The 15,513-nt window shown below is 41.1% G+C and overlaps 1 protein-coding gene across 1 annotated transcript; it reads left to right on the plus strand.

The window, feature by feature from the left end:
- Positions 1–4,895: 4,895 nt before the first annotated feature.
- On the plus strand, positions 4,896–12,190 carry DYNLT3 (dynein light chain Tctex-type 3). The gene is made up of 5 exons (XM_042035376.1): positions 4,896–4,999; positions 5,992–6,033; positions 7,854–7,977; positions 8,925–9,002; positions 9,982–12,190. Exons 1-5 carry the CDS (start codon positions 4,970–4,972, stop codon positions 10,056–10,058), a joined length of 351 nt encoding a protein of 116 aa, XP_041891310.1. The 5' UTR covers positions 4,896–4,969; the 3' UTR covers positions 10,059–12,190.
- The last annotated feature ends 3,323 nt before the right edge of the window (positions 12,191–15,513 follow it).

Below are 15,513 nucleotides of genomic sequence, written 5' to 3' on the forward strand. Positions count from 1 at the left end.
TGCTGGAAGCTTATATGAACATGAAAATCCTGAGAACATCCTTAAGGAAAAGTAACAACCTCTCCTGAGGTAGTTCATTGCACTGATTAATCACTGCCATGTACAGTAGCAATCAGTTCTTTAGACAATTTCTTTATACATCTTGTCCTACCTTCACCAAAAACTTTTTGTTCTTCATTGCAATATTTGCTTGCTGCTGGCAGGTGGCTCTAACTTGAATGTGTGCATGCAGTGTGAAAGTGTGCAAGTTGTTTTTATCATGGTTTGTTTTGTCCTGTCATGAAAGCCACAACAAACATCTTGCCTTCGGTGAGCAGGTGAGCAGTTCCCACAAACGTCATTTCATTCAAATTTCTGCTGAAACTCTAAGCTCTGAAATGTCAGCATTTCCCATGAAGTAGAAATTTAAAATGTTAATCAGGTTTTTTTCCCAAGATTTGTACATATTTTACATCCCTGTATGTTTGTACAGTTTCCTGGACACAAAGGCAAGACACTGCTCTGTCCATTTCTTGCTAAAGCAGGTTTCAAAGCTTAGGAAGTGAAGGAGGCAATGCTCTGCTCCCCCTCCAGCTCAGTGGTTCCTGTTTGAGTAGCCATGTTATGGATCAATAATGCTTCTGACTTGCAGTGTTAGAACAAAGAATTTTTTTAAACCGTTGTTTAGTGGCCATTCAGCTCTTCAAAGAACTTCTAGCAAGTCACTGCAGTAATATTAAAACAACTCTCAGAAAAAAACTCCCAAATCTCAGATAATCAAATAATTAAAACTTCTGCTGGGGTCAAGCATCCCTGATCTGGCCAGCAAAAGAGGTGCCTTAGTGATTATCCCAAGAGTCCATCTGACCCCGTTTCAATCCCTGTGGTACTGAGCAGTGAGTGTGTGGGAAGAGAGCAAGAACAAGAGCAGCACACTGTGATCCTTCCTCCAGCACCCAGCCACGTGTAGCTTAGGAACTAAGTCAGAAAAATTAAACAGAATTCTACTGATTCTGTATTCCACAGTTTAATGTGGATGTGGAGGTTTAAAATGTTTACAGCAATGTAAAGGATAAATCAAGACAGGAGGTAGACTATTTTAGCTGCTTTAGTATTCACAGTTTTTCCTGGCTGTGCTCAGGCAGTGTAGGATCTGCACAGCCTGCCACCTCTCCAGAGCACCAAATCCTCTTCAAATATTTGCTTTTTAATCAACAAGTAATTTCAACCTCACTGTTTGTTCTCTTTCTTGTTAAAAGCTCCTGTTCTGCATTTGAAAGATGAAAGCCTTCAGTTTTTTCACATTTAGGGTTGTATTTCTGAGCCATCACTTTCAGCACTTTCCACATCTCCTATCAAAATTCTCAGAACTGATTATACTGCCAACCCATTTACGTTTTCCAGTCTGAAATTTGCAGTAGTGTAATAAAGAATTAAGCAACGTTATCAGGTAACGCCTCCTGAAAAGAAGTGTGCTGGCTTCTTATTACAATTTAGTATTGCTCTTGTGAAATCAGTCATAGAATTAGTCATCCTCAGAAAAAAAAAGGAAAATAATGGTGATTTATGTTATTGATATTAGATAAAAATAGTGACTTTATTAGGAAAGAAAGGAAAGTAACCACTCAATAGTTGTGAAAGTTGAATAAATCTGTCTAAAATTAGCTCTAGAATTATTTAATACTTCCTCCTCTCTAAAGGTTACCTAGATGCTTGGCAGATGTTAACAATGTGTTATTGATCCAGAGAAGGTGATTTCAAAAGCAGGTGTGCTTCAGTGCTTATTCTTATCCTTTGATTTTTTTTTCTTAATATTTTACATAAATCTCCTTGAATTCTAATTAAAGGCATTATTTCTGGTCCTACCTTTCATCATGCATTGGCTCATTAATTACATTTTCCAGTAAATCACTGTGCAGTCAGAGACGTCTATAAAGAAGTCTGGACAAGGGTGATAAAATAAATGCAGTTCCTCCACTAATCACATTTTCTAAGCTTCCTTTTGGTGCTGCCTTCAGGAAGAATTACTCTTCTCTCTGTCCCACCATCACACTGGGCTGAGAGTTACATTCAATTCCTGATCAACACCAAGCAGAACAAAATGACTGCTTTCTGTGCCTTTCAGGGTACCCTTCAATTTAATTAGTTATTTATAACGTCATACTTGGGTTCCTATTTGTTGTAATTACATATTTTTCTCTGCAGCACTGCTGCCTAGACAATTAGACCCCATTTTGTACTTGTGCATTTGACGTCCAGGTTTTACAGACAGTACTTTATAATTTTTATGGAATCTCTTGTTGTTGTTTTCTCCAAGCTATTCAGTATTTTTAGTTTTGATCCTGTCATTCAGCGTGCTTGCAACTTCTTTCAACATGCTGTCAATAACAAACTTTTATAGGCACTCTTTTTATTCCATTATTCAACTTATTGTGACTAATACTAATTAGTCCTTAGAGCAAAAACCCACTCATCTTCTTGCATTTATTCCTTCTACTTTCATAAACCTTTATTAGGAATGATTGTTTAGTTTTTCACCAGATTATACATTCTTATGTGGGGGGGCATAAAAAGACAAATTTACTACAAAATAACACACCTATTCTGCATTTCCTCTTCATCCTTTAAACCACCTGTCCTACCAAAGAATAAAATCAGGTTATTTGACATATACTCTTGACACATCTGTGTTGGATGCTCATGGGTATGCTGAGTGTTTATTTGTAAAACTTCCTGGGTTAATTTAGTTTTGTCATTTTGTTATTTTTCTAGTGGCTCTCTGGATGCTGAGCTGAGCCTCATGGACTCAGCATTTCCTTGGACCTCCTGCTATTCTCTTATCTACCAAGGGTAGCTGGAGAGGAAGGATAAGCAATTTTTTTGCATTAGAACCTACACACACACCTGAATCAGTCATTCAGGAAGCCTCTTTCTTTTCCATGTAATTCAGTGATGTAATTATTGACAATATTTCAAAAATTTATTTTTCTTTGAATATTTCTAAACAGAACAGAAAAACAGCCTAGGAACTATTTTCATTTGATACTGTACTGCATCTAAAGATACAAATGTAAAGATGTGAGATCTCTGAAAGATATAAAGGACAAAAAAAGCCACAGGATGCAAGGATAAGTTATTTAAGCACTGTTAGCTTTGTCTATAGGATGCCAATGCATATACAACAAATGTTTCCACTAGCTTTTATTTCTTTAAAAACCAGCATGCAGTTTCATCCCTAGCTTAGCTCACAAAAATACTGCAGAGATCACAGAAAAAAAACCCCAAACCTTTTATACTGCAGGAGACTTTCTTTCATGTGTTTTCCTATGACCACATCCATCTGCACTTGTTCATAAAGATATGCTTTTGAAGAGGTTTAGTCTTCAGTTTTCTCCTTCCATGGCCATTAGCAAATACTGGACATGAAAGCTATGTTGAGAACAGGACAATAAAAAAATGCTTAGTTTTACTTCCCCCTGTACTTTCATGTTTTTCAAACACATTCTTTCCAAAGAATGTACAATTAAGACTGAACAAGAGACTCTTTTCTAAAATAGGTGTCTGCATGTCCAAACATATTCCACTGATACTGAAACTAGAAGCCTTGGTCTTCTCTGTCATGTTTAATCTGGTTTGGAAATAAAGGAGAAATCAGGAGAAAATGCAGGACGGATCACAGGAGAGAAACCTACACAATATTGCAAGACCCCCCCCCCCATAAAAATAATAATAATAATAATTTAAAGAACCCACACAGAAACAACAACCCCGCCCTTTGAAAATTCTGCAGTTTTGTACGAGGTGCCTTTCCTGTTTCCCAGGCAACTTCAGAGAGACAGCAAAGATCTGATGTATTTATATTTATATATGTGTGTGTGTGTGTGTGTATGTGTATTGAGTGAAATAAAACTCAAGATCAATTCTTTATAATGAAGGAGAATTTAAAGAACTTGAAATTAAACGGTGCCATTTTTGTAACTTTGGTGGCAACATTACTGGTGCATAATGGTAACTTTGTGTCGGAAACTGACACAAATTCATTCCAAGCAGAGGGAGAGGAAGGGGAACGCACGAACGCAGAGGGGTGTGAGGGCTCCTCTGGAGAAGCCGCTCCTGGGCGAGCTCTGAAGCCCAGCAAAGGGCTTCCCCACAGCAGTAACACAACAGAGAAAAGTTCTCCGCTCTTTTCAGGGACTGTTCTCACCCGCAGTGCCTGTGCCAGGCTGTCCGGCAATGCCGAGAGCCGCAGGAGCGGAAGCCCCGATATCCCTTGCCCCCGGCGGAGGGGTCAGGGGAGGAGCACTCGCTCAGAGAGTCACAGAATCAGAAAATGGTTTGGCTTGGAAGGGACATTAAACACCATCTTGTTCCAGCCACCCCGCCATGGGCAGGGACACCTTCCACTAGCCCAGGTTGCTTCAAGCCCCGTCCAACCTGGCCTTGGACACTGCCAGGGATGGGGCAGCCACGATTTCTCCGGGCAACCTGTGCCAGTGCCTCACCAGCCTCACAGTTAAGAATTTCTTCCTAATATCTAACCTAAACCTACTCTCTTTCAGTTTGAAGCCATTCCCCCTTGGCCTGTCACCACGTGCTCTTGTAAATAGCCTTGCCCCATCTGTCCTGTAGGCTCCCTTCAGCTCCTGGAAGGCCGCAATTAGGTCACCCCAAAGCCTTCTCTTCTGGAGGCTGAACAGCCCCAATTCTCCCAGCTTTTCCTCCATCCCTCTGACCAACTTGGTGGCACCTCTGGCCTCTCTCCAACATGTCCCTGTCCTTGCTGTGCTGGGGACCTTTCCACTCCTTCCCTTCCCGGCTCGGCAGGGCCTGTTCCGCTCCCGGTCCCCGCGGTGCGGGCGGGTCCGGCCTCCGGCGGGAGCCCCGCCCGGCCCGGCCCGGCCCGGCCCTGCCCGCCCGGCGGAGGCGGAGCCGCGCAGGACTCGCCGCCGCTGCCGCCGCTGCCGGAACCACCACCGCCCGTGCCGGGGCCATGGAGGATTTTCACCCCCACAACGACGAGGTAGGGCCGCCGCCTTGCCCGGCGCGGTGCCCGGGACCCTCCGCCCGCCCCAGCCCCCCGCGCCGGAGGGGCCGGGCCCGCGGCCCGCCGGCCTGCCCGGGGCTGCGGGTGGATGTTCCCTCTGGGAAGGAGCCGCGGTGCGGGACGCTGCCGCGGGGCTGTCAGACCGCGGCCATTTTTCCTGGGGAAAAATCCCATTTCCTTGGGAGAGCCCCGAGAAGTGCCGGGCCCGGTCAGAGCCGCGGGCTGGTCCTGCCGGTTCGAGCGGAGGAGCCGATCCCTCCCCGGCCGCCGCTTCAGGGCTCTGGCCACCAGTTTTCATTTAAAGATAAACCAAAACCCCAAACAAACATTAATGCCCTTGAGGTTTCTGCCCCTGCCCAAGTGTTTGGAATTCGTGGCTGTGAAGTGGCGGGTGGCACAAGGGAACGTGCTGTGATTCCTTTGGGAGCCAAGCCAAGTGCCCATGAGCAGGATAGAGTAGAAAATAGGAGGCATTAAAACCTGCAAGCTTTTTCTGTGCTTGAGAAAGGTGTTTGGGTATGGTAATAACTGTGCGTACCAGTCTTTTTGATATTAGGTTTGCAAAACCGTGTTTTACCCTCGGGAAGCAAGAGGTAACCTGTGGGTTAGCAAGTTTGTGACTCCAGTAAAAACGCAGGTTAAGACCCAGAGGAGAAGATTTGTTATTTAGTTTTTCCTGGAGAATATTCCCACGACAAGCATAGACATGGTGGAATTTGATCTTTACGGAAAATGTAAAGTGAACCTGTGTCGAAGTTCACTGAGGTCTGAGCTTTTTGGTCCCACTCAAGCATACTAGAAAAGCAATACTAAATAATATATGTATGGAACTGGGGGAAAAAAGTAAGATTTAAAAATTATACTAACAGACTACAATGCAAATAACCAGACCCTAATCAGTTCCTTAGAGTAAAACTATTTTGTTTACTTTTCTGACAAAAAATGACAATAATTAACTTCTGTTGCAGATGATCTTCAATGCTGATGAGGCCCACAACATAGTTAAAGAGGTATGTTTTAACTAACAGCTATATTTTAAAGAAATTCTTTACCATACCTTGCCCTGTAGTGAAAGCAGTTATTTTCCTTGACCATCCCAGATAAATATAAAATGATATAGAATTAGTATTTATATAAAGACAGTGATTAACTTGGAGCTGCTTTAAGGTTCATCTGATTGCTGTCTTCAACTGCCTAAAGAGGAGAAGGTAGATGAGAGGAGAGCCAGATTTGCATTACAGTGGAAAGAGTTGGGTGACAGTCACAAGCTGCAAGGGAAATTCACTCTGATTTGTCTTTTCCCCTATATCCAGCTAGACAGAATCCAATCTCTGGAGAGGCTGCAGGGAGAGCTTGTGGAGTCTCCATCCTTAGAGATCTTTAAAACTTGACTGGACAAGGCTTTGAACAGTGTTATCGGACTTGGGAGTTAGCCTTGGCATGTGTGGGAGGTTGCACTCTATGAGCTCCTTGTTCTAGCTTTTAAAAAACATTTTTACAGAGAAAGAACAGGCTGGAATGAGCAGCCTGATAGTCTAAATTAAATACCTACTTACTAGAGAGTGACTAATGAGGAGCCTGGGGCTTACAGATGCTCTGAGGTTTTGTGGGGAAGTGGTGTTTTGAGACAGGAGTTTCTAGAGGGGCTCTGCAGGTCCTCTCCCACCTGCACTTTTGAAGCTGCTCCAGTACACAACAGCAAGCTCTTGGATGTCAGATAAACAACAATTCAGCCCTTTATGTAACTGTTCCTGCCTTGTAAAGCCAAATACGGTGTGACACAGTCTTCAGGCACTGGGAGTAAAGCCAAGTGTTTCTGCCTCTTATTGGAAGCTTAACCAGGGCCAAGGAGCTCCAGCACTGGGTACATTTCTGGAAGGACCAAAATCCCTGAGAGTTCTTGTCCCTCTTCTGCCTTCTGTTGTGTTTTGTGAATGTTTGTTTCCGCTGACTCCTTTGGCCAACTTTGTACAATGTGGTCAGAATTAACTGAGCTTTTCAAAATCTGGGACACAGCTCTCTTACACAGCCTGTTAATGGAGGATTAGTGCATGGGATACATCTCACTGAATCAGAGGAGAACACAGTTTTATTTCCCTCACCTTTTCCAGGGTTGTGTTTCTTAAGCGAATTCCTCAACTTTAAGAAGTATCCATCAGCACATAATTCTGAATTTCTTAGGAGCAGAGAATGCAATTTAAGAGTTACAGTTTGAGAGAAGGATTTTTATTCAATCATTTTAAGTTTAAGCAAGACTGGCCAATCTGTAGCTGTGAGAGATCATCCAATTTTCAAGCAGCTCAGATGTTTCTTGTGCTGCAAGATACGATCCTTGAGTATCTCTCATACCTTTCCCATCTTTTAAGCAGGGATGTGCATTTCACTGCTGTCACTGTTGCTCTAAAGGTTTTGGAATCTTGCTGAAAGGTTGGCCAGCCCAAGCTGATTAGTGATTTGAGTAGTGTCATCCCCATTACAGCAGCTTCTGAAAGCCAAGCTGGAGCAGGCAGTCATTAGGAACAGCGTTAGGATTTTCACTGGTAAATAGATCCATTCACTTGTATCCAAAACATATGGGTGAGGCCTTTCCTGCAAGAAATGTTTAGTCAGAGCCTCATTTTTATTCCTGTGATATTGTGATAAATATGTACTAAAAATAAATTTTCAAGAAGGGTCATTTGACTTCCCATTCAGCAACTGATACTTGATGAGCTTGAGTGATTTAAAGTAACCTAATTGTCAGAAAAAAATTCCTCAGATTGTGCAAAACATTTTAAGACTCTACATTTTGAAGTATGTTTACTGTAATATCTTTTCTCCTCTGTTTTAGTGCATAGAAAGTGTTTTAGGCAAGGCAGATTATAATCACAACAAAGTCAACCAATGGACTGCTGCTATAGTAGAACAGTCGTTGACACATCTGGTGAAACTTGGGAAAACCTATAAGTACATTGGTAAGTACAAGCAGCTGTACTTGTACCACAGGCAGTCACAATAAATAATTGCCAAAAGGTTCAGGGGAACCCTATAAACAAAGCAGAGCAGGTACCTGAACTCTTCTGTTACACAGATTTTTAGTAATACCTGCGGTAAAGCTGTGGCAGTTTTACCTGGGGTGAGCATCCTGGCAACACTTAACACAGATTACATGTTACATGGTCTTTCCTGATTGTTGAGCAACCCCAAGACAATTGTGTCAACCTTTTAGTGTCAGTTCAGGAAAAAATTGCTACCTTAAATAAATTTTCAGTCAGATTAAGCCTCCTATAAATACAAACCTCTGGAAGACTTTAGTCCTGTATGCAAGGTCATGTCCCGTTATATTTATGTGTATACCTGTGGAAGGAAAAAGGTAAATAAAAAAGTTTAAGCCACTTTGGCCCTTTTGTGGGGTGCTGATGTAATGGCAAGTGTTTACACTCTGTTCTGTTTTGAAAGTCTTGGACTCAGGTTGTCAGTACTTTTGTGACCATTGCAGGTCCATCTAGAAAAGCTGCACATTACTGGGGTGTGATTTCAGAGAGGGGTCAATAAGTATTTTTGGGAAACAACTCTCATCAAGTATGACTTCTGCTGTACCTGTGAGGACAGCACCTGCAATCCCATTCTGATGGGCCAAGCCATATCTAAGTAGTTTAAAAGATTAAAACCCATAATCCTATTAGCAAGTGTTTTGTTGAAGCTGTTGTCTTCATGTGAGTGAAAATAATGATGAAATAAGTAACAAGTTCTTAAGGAAAATACTGGGGGCAAAGGGATTGTCAAAAAAGGTTTTGTCTTACCTGAATGCCACGTGCCAGCCTTTTGAAAATGTAATACTGGCTTGAGTTTGTAAATGCTGAGTGATTCACCTCTTCTGCTTTAATAATTAATTCCCTGGTTTTATGACTGTGTCTTGCAGTTACCTGTGCAGTGATGCAGAGGAGTGGAGCTGGTCTCCACACAGCAAGTTCATGCTTCTGGGATACCACAACTGATGGTAAGTTTCTGTGTCTGAACAGAAAATTTGTGGTAAGAGAAACATTACTTCTTGCTCAGCTGTAGTAGTTGGGTTGAACATTTTCAGGAGTGGCTGTGGAAACAGTATCTTTCAGGATGAGATGCTTGTTTACAATCCCAATAGAAATGTTACCAGTCAGTGCCTGCATTAAGAGCAGTTGCTTTGTAAATTGCAAGAAGTGGGAATAGGAAAGCCTTTCACTCTGAAACAAGAGTCAAAACATTTAATTCTCTCAGCTGAAGCGGCAGAAAACGTTGCTCATAGTAAATACATGTGGGTAGCCCTAAACATATCTGCCTGCTGTGAGGGGACAGCTACTTTGGAGGAAAAAAGAACTTAGCGAAAAGTAGAAATAGTTTGACTTAGAGTATGTGTTTCAGCTGCTTAACTGTCAGCCAGGCTTTGGATGCATTGTATTGCTTCACAATTAGTTCTAAATGGACTTTTTCACAGGTTGAGAATATTACAGGGAAACAATATTACAATAATTTGTTGTCTGTCACAGATTCAGAATGATCTTTTTAGAGGAGGGTGCAAGGTTTAAAACAGAGAGCTTCAAAAAGTCAACCAAGCTTAAAAAAAAATCATGATATGAAGTTAAGTAAACAAACACAGTTTAATCTTCATGTTTCCTTGTCTGATTTCTTGTCTGACTGTCATGACAATTTCAGTATGGGAATTTCAAGGATTTTTGCAAGTCCAGCTTTTAAAGAAAGATACTGGAATGGTGTTGTCCTGTTAACTATCTTAAGCATTCAAGGCTCATGTTGGGTAGCAAACAATGTATAAGTTAATGAAAATGTTCGGAGGAGTTTAGTCTCTTTATAGCCAAGATGACATATTTCCCTTAAATTACAATTTAAATATTTATACTAATCTGGCATAATTTACACTGCAATAACGTGACTGTAGTAAAGACAATGGAATTCTATTTTAATTTTGTAATAATCTCTTCCAGGAACCTGCACAGTGAGATGGGAAAACAGAACCATGAACTGCATTGTCAATGTATTTGCTGTTGCTATTATCCTGTAGCTGACTGGAAGAGAAATAGAAGCAACACCGAAGCCTTTAAAAAAAAAATCATCGTAACATATGGCTAAATATTTCAAACTCTTATTTGTTTCTGTATGAGGAGCATACAGAAGTTCTCTACAGAGAGCATACAGTCTAAGCCAGTTCTCATAGATTAGTTATGTGAAAGCTAGCAAAAGAAATTTAATATATATATATGTATCTATCTAAAGAGAAAGTTTTAGTAATTTAAATATTTAGAAGTATGTTAATGAGAAGGTGCCACAAAGATCAGTAGAATTTATGTCAAAGCTAATATCAAAGATATTTTATTCCAGAGGAACAAAACACATCAAATCAAAGGAAATATCAAAAGGCAAGCAAGACCTCTCAGGATTATGGTGCCTTTGGGAACAAATTATGAACACAATTCAGAGTGGATATACTGTAAACAATACTGGTTCTCCATGCTTCATTAAACAAAGCAAACTCTCCCTTTGAATGCTGGTGCTTGTGAAATTGCATGAGCATCACTTTTTGGCGAAGCATGGATGTTTACATGGACACTAAATCCAGGTAAGCTTTTCCCCTGGAGGCAGAGGAGAACTTTGCTGGGACAGAGGTGAAATATACCCTGTCCTAGCAGAATTCTAATTTGTCTTCAAATGAAGAGCGTAATATTTGTTAGCAATTCAGGGAAACATGCTGGGGATCTGACACCAGCCCTTAATTCATCATTTATAGACCTGAAAACATTCTGAAGGTACTTAAATTTGATTTTATTCCATGATTACAGAATTTGTGACAAGCACTTTATTGATTCCTTATGCAGTAGCCAGGAGCTAGGGCAGTATGACTGCACCCACACTCCAAGTAGGATTAAAGTGATCAGTGAGAAGGCACACACATTTCTAGAGGCTCTTGTTAGCTTTGAAAGCATTTATCAAAGTAACATATCTGTTCTTTCTAAGAGTTTTTCCTACGTTCTCTAGGTCTAGAATTGGATTTTAGTCCTGTGAAGTAAAGTTTTGAGCACTAAGAATTCCCCTCCTTTAAAGATTTATGCAAGTTCTTAACTTTGCTCATCTGATGAGTCTTAACTTGAAGTATTCCACGTGGAAGAAAAGCATTTGCACACCTGCAAGTATTTGCTGGATTGGGGCCTACATTTTTGTTGATAAATGCACAAATTATATGATAAAGAGATGTATCAATACCAAAAATGCCTAAATGATTGCTGCCACTAAGTGGCAGCTGCATTAAGTTGTTTTCTCAGATGCTGCTTAAGGATAGAGTTTTTTGTTTATACTGTATGTCTTTGAAAGAGGCTGGTAACTACCTAACAGCTACTGTAGGGCTGTTTTGAATTTTAAGAAATGAATATTGAAGCACTATTACGCAGTTTTGTTTGGTTTTGGTTGTTTTTCAGATAACTGACTATTAGGGTATGAAACAAGTGTCCTGTGCAAAGAGCAAGCTAAAGAATATTTTGCTGCTTAAATTGTGTATATGTATAGCTAGCGTGACACTACAGAAGGACCCCTGTGTATGTGTAGTTTACAATACTGTTCAAAATACCTTGCTCTGCAGACAAATAAAATTCTGCTTTTACCGAAGTGCGAGTAAAATGAATACTGTAATACTGCATTTGCCAAAGGCAAGTGTTAAGATGTATGTGTATGTTGTACTGACCTTCAAATGTAGATTAATAATTAAGCATTGTTTGGGTTAGAACAGAAATTTCTGAATTAGGTACGAGCATCCAAGAACCAAATCGTGGAACTGACAAAAATACATTAGTTTTACCATATTTGGGACTGTGCAATGTGAAAAAAATATGTGGGGTAGCAACTGGAAAAGGTTTGGTCTGATCAGTATGGTTAAAGAAGTGGGTGAGTAAAAACAGTGGTGGCTGTTGTGCTCCTTTTATAGGTATTGAGGTGCAATGATCAGAAGAAATATTCCACATAGCCACTTGTAATCTCATTTAGTATTTTTGCTTTACTTGAAAGCCAGATGCACTGAGTGAGACTATCAGTTTAATGAGGCTTGGTGAAGGTCCTCCTGCAGAAGAACCCTAGAAAATACTGCTTAATTATATGACTGTTTCATTTTTCTTTCTACCAAAAAAATAAAGTTTTGCCTTAGTTGTATTTTTGCTTTGTGTTCTTGATCAATATAAAAAGTAACTGAGAAAAATATTCCTCTTACTTCCCTTCACTTGTGTGTAACAGTGAGAACTTGGGAAATACATTGAAGCTGCACTTTAGAGACAAGATCTTGTCAAAACCTTGTTCCCAGGCTTGCCCTAATTTCTTGCACCTCTGGTCTACTCATTTCTCAGACTTCTTCCCCCTACTGTGTCTTGATGATGCATGTTAAAGCTTTTTTACTACAGAAAAATTATTATGAAACTGGGAAAAGTATTTTCATTCTGCATCACATCCTAGTAAACTTAATTAGTTTTCCATCTTTCCCCCACTCTGTAGGTACAAAGAGCTACTTTTAGCTCTCCTAACAAATGCTGAACATTATTATCTGCTTTTCCAAATAGTTAATTTCAAGGATAAAAATTATGAATTGCAGACTATGAGAGCCCACAACATTTCACTGGTATTTTCTATAAATACAAGTTTTCTTTGTTGTGGCAATCAGGGATATGAGTTATGGTTAACAATGGGGGTCTTTTTAACGGGACAGAAGGGTTTGCATTAAGGTGCAGCCCACGTGTATGGAGCTGTGTGTTCCCACGTATGATTTCATGATGAAAGACACCTGCTGTTCTTCCCACATAGGTTTTGGTAATGTAAACAGAGGAAGTGTGAAAGTTAGGGAGCAGATTTGTTACTTTCCTTCTCATTGCCTGCCGGGTGTCTGCCAGTGACTCATTACCTTTCTGATGGCTGTGATACCATTACACTCGATCTGTGCCACCAGTACGAAGTCTGATGTGTTCAACTCAGATTCAGGCAATCTAAAGCACTTCACAGAAGCCACTGAAATCCCAGCCCACAGCAAGGCAATGTGGGGTTGGATGTGAATGTCAGCACACTGATATTTTAAATACAGTATAAAAGAGAACATTAGCTCCTGGTAGCCTGTATGCATCAGTACAGTGGCTGCCATATAGAGGCAGACAGGGTTTGTTCTAATTCGAGAGCAGTTCCTGTAATGAGCAATTCTTACCTGATTATTGGGATGTGCCTTGCTGCCTCCTGTGCAGTCTGACCAGGTCATTTTGTTCCCATTTAATTTGGAGAGGTGTTTTTTAGCACCGTCATGCTGTGATACAAGTACAGAGCCAGTCTACACCCCCATCAGAATATTCTGACTCAGGAAGCTCTGCCTGTGTGCTGCAGGACATTCCCAGCTCAAAACCAGCACCAGTTTGTCTCTCTGGGAGTATCTGAGCTCAGATGCAATATCCTGTAAATGCAGCAATAAGCCCAGTTGTACAGTGGCTCCAAAGCTGGGCAGTCACATTTATACCTGATACTGTTGCCTGTGAGCTGCTCTGCCTGCTGGGTCTATGCCAGGTGAGTGTCTGTGGACATTGGTAGTGTATGGAAAGGTTTCTTCCTCACAGACGGCTGCAGCCAAACAAAAGGAGATTTTTTTATACTTCAATGAATCTAAATCACCATTGAGTAACTGGAGGTTTTAGCTCACATGTTCCACCAAGCATCTGTTTTCAGACACAGGATACATATGTGGCAGCAGCTTTATTTGTACATTAAAGTTTTCTAAAAAGAAACAGGGTCATGAGCAGTCACGACAAACATGCAAGCACGTGATAGAGGAAGTTCTAGCAATGAAAATCACAGGAACTGTGAAATGGTACAATGTCAAAAACAACTATGGATTTATAACACGAGATGATACAGGGGAAGATTTATTCGTTCATAGAACTGCCATTAAAAGGAATAACCCTGAAAAATATATCCCAAGCTTAGGAGATGGAGAAGTAGTAGAGTTTAAGATAGTGTGAGGAAAGAAAGGGTTACAAGCAGCAGAGGTCACTGGGCCTCGTGGTGCTTCTGTGAAAGGCAGTATATATGCTAAAAATCGTAGTCATGTTAGACAATATCCCCATTATAAGCACCCCGTACAGCCTCCCTTTCCTAATCCCACCTTTCCCTTTTACCCTATACCCAATATGAACCCTTTCCTAAGTTTACCCCATCCCCAATTTATCCCTAACCAGTTTTTCATCCCATGGCTTCCCTATACAATTCCCTTTCCCTACAACTCCTCTCTGATGTCGAGGGAGGAATGAAGAGAGGGAGGGAAGAATTTAATTATTGTTGTTTAGAGTTCCAACAGGTACAAATTGAAGAAACCCTCTCCTGCCTCAGTTCCCCACAAAGCATGCTCAGAAAATATCCATTTGGACATTAAAAGACTCAAGAGGGTGGCTTGTTTTGTTTTGAAACTGTCCTTGTTCTCTCATGTTTATCCAGTTGTTTTCAATGTTAAGTTTTAAATCTCTTTTTGTTAAAAATAAACGGGTGAAATGTCAGGGTCCCTCCGCCCTGCCATGTGGTCCTGGGAGAGGGGCCCTGGGGGGAGGCACGGGCTTTCCCTGCCCCTGGTCAGCCTCGTTCCCTGTTGGTTGTTTTGTGTTCCCCTGCACGGGCAAGGACCCTCGGGTCCCGTGATTGCCGCAGTTCCTCAGCAGAGCCCCGGCCATGCAGCTGGAGAAATAAACATCTCTGAAGCATCTATCAATAATCCATCCATATATATTTCTTTTCCACCGGCCTCGTTGTCTGATACACGTGTTGCAGCTGTGCAGTATCCCCATTGCATGCTAGAGGACATGCAAACACCCTGAAACTCCCATCCCACAACTAACCTAGAATGATTTGAAAAGGGGAATCAGTCACAGAAACGCCTCACTGGTTATTATGGTTTGTGTCAGGCACTTACAGTCAGCCTCATGCAGAGGAGCAGTCAGGGTCACAAAGCACAAGTGCTTGAAGCAAAAGGGAAAGGGAAGATTTGTAGTGGCACCAGCATTTTAAAATTTTAATTTTTATTATATTTTTAAATTAATGACAGAGTTTGTAATCTATGCTTTTGAGGCTTCACAGCATTGAGACCATAGAGTTCAGAATCAAAGCCATTAAAATCCCTCATCCAGAGGGGGAGGTGATGAGATGGACTTAACTGGCTCAGATGCAACATGTTCAAACATCTTTCTAGTCAGCAGGTTCCCATGGGCCTATATAGCATATAATTAAAATAATTTCTGAACAGCACCTCCTAGAGTATGAAACATTATCATGCTAACTGCAAAACATCCATATATGCTTAACCACCTTAGGAAGAAATTAAACATGCCCTGCTCTGGGATTTTGTAGTTTACTGCAATTTTTGAGGCATCCGTTACTCAGTGTTTATTCATGACCAGCTGGGTAAAATTAGAGGTTGGGGGAAGGGTGATGAATGAAATTAAATCCTTATTTGACAAAAA

The sequence above is a fragment of the Corvus kubaryi genome, unplaced genomic scaffold (assembly GCF_017639235.1).
Source record: "Corvus kubaryi isolate FWS band 111438036 unplaced genomic scaffold, C.kubaryi_AGA036_p1.0 133, whole genome shotgun sequence".
Classification (NCBI taxonomy): Eukaryota; Metazoa; Chordata; class Aves; order Passeriformes; family Corvidae; genus Corvus; species Corvus kubaryi.

Bases quoted from the DNA above. Each gene is read 5' to 3' on its own strand.
- DYNLT3 (XM_042035376.1), top strand. From the start codon at position 4,970: ATGGAGGATTTTCACCCCCACAACGACGAG. The intron at 7,978-8,924 runs GTAAGTACAAGC...TGTGTCTTGCAG, and splicing joins GAAAACCTATAAGTACATTG to TTACCTGTGCAGTGATGCAG. The intron at 9,003-9,981 runs GTAAGTTTCTGT...AATCTCTTCCAG, and splicing joins CTGGGATACCACAACTGATG to GAACCTGCACAGTGAGATGG.